This window comes from Trachurus trachurus, assembly GCF_905171665.1.
Source record: "Trachurus trachurus genome assembly, chromosome: 1".
NCBI lineage: Eukaryota > Metazoa > Chordata > Actinopteri > Carangiformes > Carangidae > Trachurus > Trachurus trachurus.
The window spans coordinates 969,440-978,792 of NC_139891.1; the positions used below are offsets into that span (position 1 = coordinate 969,440).

The window sequence follows — 9,353 nt, forward strand, 5'->3', positions numbered from 1 at the left end:
CAGGTCCCACCCACACAGACACTTCACTAACTTTATTTTGTAGGACAGACTAGATGTTCAATTTGTAAACAGTGACATGTTGCATATAAACTCCAGCACCAGACTCACCTTTGTTTATAATTATTATGGAATTATGATGTGACCTAATAAATCTCTCGTCTCTACAAAAGTTCACTAGCTTATTTCCTATTCAGTGGGTTGTTTCACGCAAGCACAGCAGGTGTAAAAGCAGATATCATATATGGGGCACTTCTGATAGAGCATGCAAACAGACAAATGCAAATCAGATGTAAGCAACAAATCAGAATTGGGCATCAAGGCCTGTAGTGTAAAGGCAGCCTAAGGAACCATTTGTGTTCAGTTTTGCTTTCTTTTTTTTGGACCATTTGAGCTGTTAATGCAGATGAAATTAGGCCTACATTTCCCAAGAGTCTGCTTTTTTCCCTTTTTTTTTTAAATTTGTCAATAATATATACTCAGTATCTCAGTATATTTTATACTCAAGAAGAACTGGTGTTCTGATGTTAGATAATAACTTCATGCAGTAAAAGTAGCAAATGGCCACAAAAAACTGAAAGGATAGTGATTTTGAACAAAGCCAGAGAGTTAAAGCAGATATCAGTGGAATGTTTTTGTTAATATAAGTCCTAAATAGTCCTATTTTCCGTCAGCAATCACTTACATGAAGTATTTCAGCCTAAACACGAGTCTCTCCGTCACTCTGCTCTGCTGTAACCCGAGGAGAAAATTTTCCTTGTGGGATACAAGTGTTATCCAATGAGGAGAGAGAACGGCATGAAGGGCTGTGTGTGCAGCCAAGGGATGCGCATGAATGTGGTGACGTAGCACGAGGACCAATTGATGCCTGACAAGGGCGGGGGCTGCTAACTCATGGTGCGTTCAAAGAAACTCGTACTTTGTGTTTTTCCTTCCTGTGAAGTCATACCAGTTCGATCTGGTACGAGTTCACGGGTCGGAAGTTACGAGTGGCCGTTATAGGGAACTTTCACAGACAACAGGATGGTAAAAACACGAGCTACGGGTTACCTGGAACGCTACCAAGTCGTAGTTGTGACTTGAAGCTGTAACTTACGGTTTCAAAAGCCTGCCTTGAACGCAGCATTAGCCGAAACGGCCGTGAAGCTGATATCTGCTTTAAGGTTGTAGTATACTGTATCTTCCATATCATTTTCATATTCATCAATTGATTCAATCACCCTAACACTCTGTATGTAGGTATTACACCAGTTTTATTCTTCCATCTATTCCTAATTTCAGTCACCTGTCTGTACTGTATATTCTGATGTATTTTCACAGCTAATAACCCAGTTTGTCTGAAATACATGTTGTCATTTGCACTTGTTGACAACTTGACATGTAGTCTCACTTTAAAGGTGCCACATTGTTTAAAGTGAGATTTCCATGTCATTTACTACTGTAACTTTGTGATGTCATTACAAAAACTCACCACATTCAACTACAAACCGCTCACACCTGGACCCATGATCTAACTTTATAGAAATTAGTGTTCATATGAAATTATTTTCTATATTTTCATCTGACCACTCTTCTGATTGGTTCACTGACCTGTTGTCAAAAACACTTAAGCCTGAGAGAGGAGATGGAAAACTACATGGAGACAGTATGTTCTTATAACTGACACACTTCAAATAAAACACAGCAAAAGTGACTTAAAGATCCCATATTATACTGTTTTTACTCATTTTCACTCAGCTGTCAGACGTCCAACTAAACTGTATTGTAAATGTATTGCCCCAAACTGATCCGTGGTCCTGAATGTCGGATGTAGGCGTTTTATTGCGCTGAGGGGCCGGCCTCACTCCCGTCGTGACATCACCACAGGAGCTGAGTCTGAACAGCCTGTATGAGCACCGTTTTACCAGTCGCTGGGCTGCAGAGTCGATGCAGGACCCGTTTGCTTTCCTCATTCTAGGAGTTGGTAGGCTCAGGGAGGATCAGTTTATGTGTGTAGAGACCAGAAAAAACCTGTTTTTCATAATATGGGACCTTTAAATAGCTGTTTTCAGTCCTCTTTAATGTCTAATACTCCCACTTTTTGCATGGCTCTTACATAAACTGTTGTACTAACACATGTTGTTTTTTTGTTTTTTTTACATTCACAAAGAATCAAATAAGTAAGTTTGATGTTAATGGTCTGCTTGTAGTGAGGAAGAGAACTGTTCCACTCTGCAGACCCCCGCAATTCAGTCTTGCTCAGTGTTGGAGCAGGCGGCTGTTTTGGGTGCAAATGTGCTGATAAACCCACTCTTGTGCTACTTCTCAGCATCACACAGCAGACAAAGCTGGTAAACACTGGAGTTTTTAACGACTAAAGAGCCAGATGTTCCTTAGGAACTAATGAAGTTTAAAGGAGAGAGACTATGGACGTGAATGCTTATATTGCTCAGTGTCTGCCGAAAGTATAAGTAAGAAAGGGTGATAGTGATCCCAATATTGTGTTTCCACTTCACACAGCTTCAAAGTATCACAGATTTTAATGAGAGCAGCTACATTTTCTAGATTTACTCTGATTCTAGTACAAAACGTCGTCTGACATCTGTGTCTGTCTGTTCCCTGTTTTCCCTCAGGATGTATGAAACCCCATGTACATGTGAAATTCTCTACAGAACTCCCCACATACATCGTCTGAACTCTGGACTGGATGACCACTCCAGCTGTGTCATGGATATTTTTTTACCATTTGGGAAACAATGGTTCTGAGCTTTATACCTGTGCATGTCGGACCCTGCTGACACATACTGTGCTCTGATCAAACCAGAAGAAACTGTGTACAGGTTTTCATTTTTTTTTTTTTTTTAGCATTATGTCTGATTCCATAAACATTTTAAATATTTCATTTATTTTTTACAAGTCAGATATGTAATCCAGAGGGAATGCCAGCATGAACTAGCAAGAGGGAATAATGAAATAAGCAACAATGTTTTGATTTTGCTTACATATCTGAGATGGGTTTGCTGTTCAGTGCTGAAGCGAACAGCATCAGTGTATTATTTATTCATACTTCTGAAGTATGTTATTAAAGTGGATTACACATTTATTTTGTAAATCATGAATGTCTCTGTTAGAAATTTGTGTATTTTAATAACAAATGTCTTACTAAACATAAATGCTGTTATAAAATATGAATAGGGAACTTCAAAGCTTTTGGTCTATTGTCTCTTGGAAAGCTGATATATGGCACAATACACTTTTTGTTTACTGAAATATTTCTTTTTTTTTCCTGATGTCATTTAAATTATTAACAAAAATACAGGGTTAGGTTCCTTGCTGTTAATCTAATGCTTCTGGCACTATTTATGATAACCTACATACCAGTTTGTAATTAAGGTTTTGTGCTTCAGAATAAGAGACCACTTAATGTAAAAGGTGCTAAACTGCACTTTCCAACTGTTGATCCCCAAACATCAGCATATATGACACCTTTTAGAAAAAAGTGGAAGAAATGGAAAGAAAGAAACATTTTACAAAGAAGTCTGTCACACCCCAGTTACAGCCAACATCCCTACTGGGGGGGTAGAGTATTATTTATCTAGTCAAAGATTTAAGGTGGTATCTGTAATGAGATACAACTGCTTTGCAAGAGGATTCGATGAACATGGCAGTGGGAAAGAGAGAGAGACACAGAAAGAGGTTTTTCTGGGGACGTTGGTATTGGACAGGATAAAAGAGGTTGACTTCTTGAAAACTTGATGTGGCCAGTCAAGCTCAAGGCTGGCTAAGGTTGGGGACACATTTAGGCTAATGTCCTGAGCCATTCCAGAGTAGCAGCCATCTTCATCCCAGCTCATTATATCGTGCTGTAGGAGCAGGAGAACTAGAGCGCATATGGTACCAGGCTATACGGATGGTTAGCTTGTTCAAGGGACTGTCAAGCCCTGCGGTGGTTTATGTGCAGCATCTGACAGATGGAAATGCCTGATAGATCTTATGAGGCAACCTTTTTGGAATTGTTTCCTCCTCTTTTTTTTTTTTTTTTTTTACTATAGGAGACGTAGAAACTCAGAGGGAGCATGGTTTTGTCAGTTTTGAATATGTTCTATGCTTGTTCAGTCGTGGCTGCATAGACTGAGGGACTATGTTCACTTTAACTATGTGCAGTAGCATTCTGTTGTTGTGAATGCAGCTCTTCAGTTCAGTGTTTAGGAGACCATGAGGCTTTGTGGACGGGTTCTACTTAAAGGGACAACTAGGAGTTTCTATTTGGTTATAAAAAAGTCTCACGTTAATGTGGATGAATCTCCGCTACCCACACTTGTTAATGGGTCCATTTTCGATAAATATATCGTTTTGTCTCTATCGTTATTTTGTTATTTTAATTGATGGTGGAAATGCTGGGCGAGCCGACCAGCGTTTCCTTACTTTCGGTTTTGCGGACGCTCATGAGAATAACGCCGCCGTATTGCCGTTTATGGTCGGGACTACGACGGTAACTGAACCTCTTTGAACCTCTGACTTTAATTCTTGATGAATGAAAACACGAGTCCGTCTTGCGCCGGTCGAAGAGTTCTACGGTGCGCGGAGGCTCATAAATGTAGTGTGAAAACGCTCCGCTTTTCCAAAACTCCTCGTTGTCCCTTTAACAGTGAGAGGGAACAAGGAGCAGATTGTTCAGACAGGTGTGTGCAACAACTCATTTTACAGTATCAACAACTGCTGTGTTGCCCAGCAACAACATATGTTACATACCATATTTTATCAGCATTTACTGGTTGCATCCACTGTAGAGTTGTTTATATTTCTCTGTATTTTCTCTGCTTTATTCTGCTGTTGATTATACAAGCAGCAGGTGTTTTGATTTATGAGTGTAATGTTGCTACATAAAGTCTATAGACACCTGCCGTGATGTTCTGAGGTTCCTATTGTGCCGGTGCCATTCATAGAAATGGAGCTAGGATGAATAACAGAAACATCTCTTTTAAGTTTATTTTCAGGCTTTTTGGCCTTTAATCAATAGTATATTGGAGCGAGAGACAGGAAATGGGAGGCAGAGAAGAAGTGACATGCAGCAAAGGGCCACCTGAGTCAGGATTCAATACAGGACCGGCTGCAGCGAGATCTACAGTATAAGGCATGACAGGCTAACAGCACACACTGCATCCTCCGACCTGATCCATCTAGTCTAATACTGTATCTACAACAGTTTACAACTGTGTGTAAACCAAGGAACAGGTTGACAAATTTTTAAATGGACACAGTGGGCAATGATTAAAGAGCAGAGAGTGCACAAATTAATTTTTCAAAATTTGATCCAAATGATGAGATGATGTGGAGATCCATCTGCAGAGAACATCATCATTCTGAGGTTGAGGATGCTTTCTTATCATAAACGCAGTTGGATTAATAAGAGGATCAGGACAGGAGGTTTTTTTTGTGTGTGTGTCTTTTTCATGAGTGTGTGTCATTTCTTCTCTTTTTTTAACGGGATATAAGTGCTGCTTCTCTGGACAGTTGATACACATGAAAGCTTATAGGGCTGGGGTGTCAAACATGCGGCCCGCGGGCCAAAACCGGCCTGGCAGAGGGTTCAATCCGGCCCTCAGGATGAATTTGCCAACTGTGAAAATGACATAGAAGACATACTGTAAGAGGCATAATATTGTTGAAATTGCACATTTAATCAAGAAATGTCAAGTTGGTTCGTAATAGAATAGTTCATTAACTGTAAACATCTTAATAATGCACTAAAACAAAGGGAACAATTCAATGTTCTTTTTATTTATATGGTATCATGCTATTATTTTACTGGTCTGGCCCACTTGAGATCAGATTGCGCTGTTTGTGGCCCCTGAACTAAAATGAGTTTGACACCCCTGGTATAGGGGGTAGGATGGTGATATATCTAGTGTTTTTATACACAAATATACAAAGGGTCTGACATTTGCATGGACGTTTGACATAAACTTAAATACTGAGCTCCTGCTTTGTTTTGACAATTCTTGCATTGTTTCTTTTTCTAATTCAGGTCCTGGTAGCTGGCTATTGTCATATTGTTGAGAATTTGGAAGCCACACGGTGACCATATTTTATTTGTGTAACAATAGTGAGTGAGTTGGTGTGTGTCACTGGAGACTTTAGAGTCAAAATGTCAGAATCCGGTGTGTCAATTTACATGGAACAAAATTTGGATTTGACACTATGCATGCACAAGATGGTGTGTGTGTGGCCCTCAGAGAGCAATATTCCATGCAATATGACCTGCAGCTATTAACATGTTTTAGATGAGTTGTGTTTATACAGTATGTCAACGCTGCATGCTAAGATGATTTAGGTAACAATTCATCTTCCATCTTCACCTCCGTTGTAGCTGTTGTGTATCTCTCTGAGGCTGCAGGACATGATTTGCTCTCAGGTACATATGAGGTGATTTATCTTTATCATCCCATTTCATGCTATGAAAGGGTGAATTAACATGCTGGTGGTTGGATTTTTGTGAATCAGCATCAGTGAAATGTAGCAATACAATAATGATTGGATTCCCAAGCCTTGAGAAAATTGAAGGATTTCTTTTCATGTTTTACACAGTAAGGATGTAAAGTTGTATACTAAGAGGATTTAGTTCATGTTGCAGATTTAGAAAATGAGTTCCCAACTCTCTGAGCTTGAGGTAGACACACAGAGCATCAGCCTGTAACCATGACGGACCTGCAGTGCAAAACAGCAGAGTGCTAATCCTAACCATAACCCCAGGGAACAGGAAATTACTCTTGCCAGACAGGATCAGGAGGTTGTAACATAATAAAAGCATCTTTTGCCTTTGATTTTCACGAGGAGGAAGGCAGGTTGAACCAACAGGAAGTCCTGCAAGAGAGAAAAAAAAAAGAAGAAGCTCTCTAGCTTCTTGGTTAGGATGAGTTGTGATGTGACAGCACCTAAGGGTGGGGGAGCAGTATCAAGCTGAGCTACACTCTCTTCCTCTCTCTCCCTCTTCTCTACATCTCCTCCTATAACAATTAGCAAGATTATTATTTTTGTAGAGGAATATTAATAATAATGATAATAAAAAAAAGAAGTTTTATTACTGTACAGCTTTTGTATGAGAACAGATGGTAAGGTGTTCCAGTGTTTTTGTTTGACCTCAACTGTGCTGTGTGTAATTGTTTTATGCATTTACAATCATATTTATTAATGGAAAGAAGTCTGTTAACTGTGTTCTCATTTTCTTACAATATTTGTACAGAAATACAATGTATTTGATGAAGTAATATTCATCCTATAAAGAAAACAAACAACAAGAATGGCTCAGTGTTTTCACTTGTATTTAGGGGAGACTGGGGACAGTTGCAACAAGCCTTATTTCTCCAATCAGAAACATGCTAGAGTGATGACACTCACACTGCATGTGTGAATCCAAACATACCTAATTTGAATCACTGTTTTGTTGACTATCAAATGACATGGTTAGCATGTGTCAGTGCGTGTCTAGCTAGTACATGATGTTTTGTCATGGCTGACAGGGTGGGGCTGGTTGCAACAACTGCCATTTGAATATGGAAGCACCATGCAAATGCAAATGTATAAAATGAAACCTTTTTTTGCTTAAAATAGGTAATATATCTATTTTATTCCTCATGATGAACAGAACAGCCAATTATATTAAACCATGAGAGACTAAGATTTCAAAAAATAATTCCCCAGATAACTTCCTATATGCAATTTGTATCTATAGCCTAGTTGTATCTTATTCTATGGGACAGAAGTAGCCACATATATTTTCCTATGAAAATTTGAGAAAAGTAAATTTATTTGATGTCATACAGTGAATAAATCATCCAAAAGTAGAGTACATGTTTATGTTTATAAAAGGTTTTTGTATTGCAAATAGTCCCATTCTTCTTGTCACACACTGAGCTATTGAGTTTTATTACCACTGTTAACCTCTGCACATTGACTCAAGGCCTATGTTCAACTCAAACAACTGTTCTCTGATAAATATTACTAAATAACTAAATAATACTATAGTATTATTGTAAGACAATGCATATTTTAGGAATACTATGCTTATTGAGACAAAAATCAAAAGTGAATTAGTGAAATTTAATGTATGTTTAATATGTTGCAACCGTCCCTTATCCGTGTTGCAACGGTCCCCACGTTTGAGGTCAGTTGCAACGTCTGAATTCCTCCATTCAAATGAATATTGTGATTGATGTGTCATATGTAACCATCTTTAAATGGTATGACTAATTAGCTGGCAAATGTATGTTTAATCTATAAACGTTTGGTGAGGCTAGTCCAAATAGTCTCTGAGTAACTGAGAAAAGTGTAAAAAGTGTTGCAACTGTCCCCAGTCTCCCCTATTTGTATTTTTTAAATACTTTCAGAGAACTGAGAACCTGTGTGTGTGTGTGTGTGTGTGTGTGTGTGTGTGTGTGTGTGTGTGTGTGTGTGTGTGTGTGTGTGTGTGTGTGTGTGTGTGTGTGTGTGTGTGTGTGTGTGTGTGTGTGTGTGTGTGTGTGTGTGTGTGTGTGGCTGGGGTGGCATGGGGTGGGGGATCAAATAGAACCAATACAGGTACAGTAGTAAGGTGGTATAAGAACCTTGTTTGGCCTTTGTTGCCATAGTTAAAATAAATGAACAAAAAAAGGCTCGCGCACATCCAGAAATGCAGCCAGGTGCTGAGTCCAAGGAAACAATAATCAAAAACAGAAATAGTTAAAATATAAACAGCTAGTTCCACCTGTGTTATATACCTGTGTGTATTGACAACCCCCTTTACTCCTGTCATAATTACTACAACCACTAGATGTCACCCAATAAGAAATGAGTCATAATAACCTGCCACATACATGACTCATGGGCACTCATTTATCTGTCCATGTTGAACAGTCCATGAATTCTCATATCACCCTGAGGTCAGTTTTTTTAAATATGGAAACCCCTTTTGATTTATTAACTCTGTGACAAAATTGGAAAATGGGAAAAACACAACCCATAGCTTGAACTGGTACAGTATATGCCAATGGTGATTAGGCCTAACATATTTTAAGTGTTAGAATTGTTAAAGTGGAAAAGAGAATCTTATCATTGTCTTCACAAACTACTCACATACTATTAATTACCTGTTCTTATGCTTTTCTCAAAATTTTAGAGACATACAGTAGTATTTGGGAGAACCAAAAACAAAAAAAAACACAACATAAAAAATATTTAGGACAGTTTGTCAAGCAGAAAGAACAGAAAGGACATTCATGAATAGTGGAGATGGAGTCATTAAAGATGAAGATGTTAATTTCAGCATGGATATAACCTTAACAGTGCAGAATGTAATGATGCTGGAGTGAATGATGGTGCATAAAGGATAGGAGGAATTA

The 9,353-nt window shown here is 38.6% G+C and overlaps 1 protein-coding gene across 1 annotated transcript in view; it reads left to right on the top strand.

Moving 5' to 3' along the window:
- Positions 1–4,015, top strand: part of sorcs1 (sortilin-related VPS10 domain containing receptor 1) — a gene marked incomplete at its 5' end in the record, with an annotated part of 227,137 nt that extends 223,122 nt beyond the window's left edge. The window contains one exon of the mRNA XM_083980323.1: positions 2,610–4,015. Within this exon, the coding sequence (XP_083836449.1) occupies positions 2,610–2,671 (62 nt within the window). The 3' untranslated portion in view covers positions 2,672–4,015. The remainder of the gene's footprint in view (positions 1–2,609) is intronic.
- Between the last annotated feature and the right edge of the window lie 5,338 nt (positions 4,016–9,353).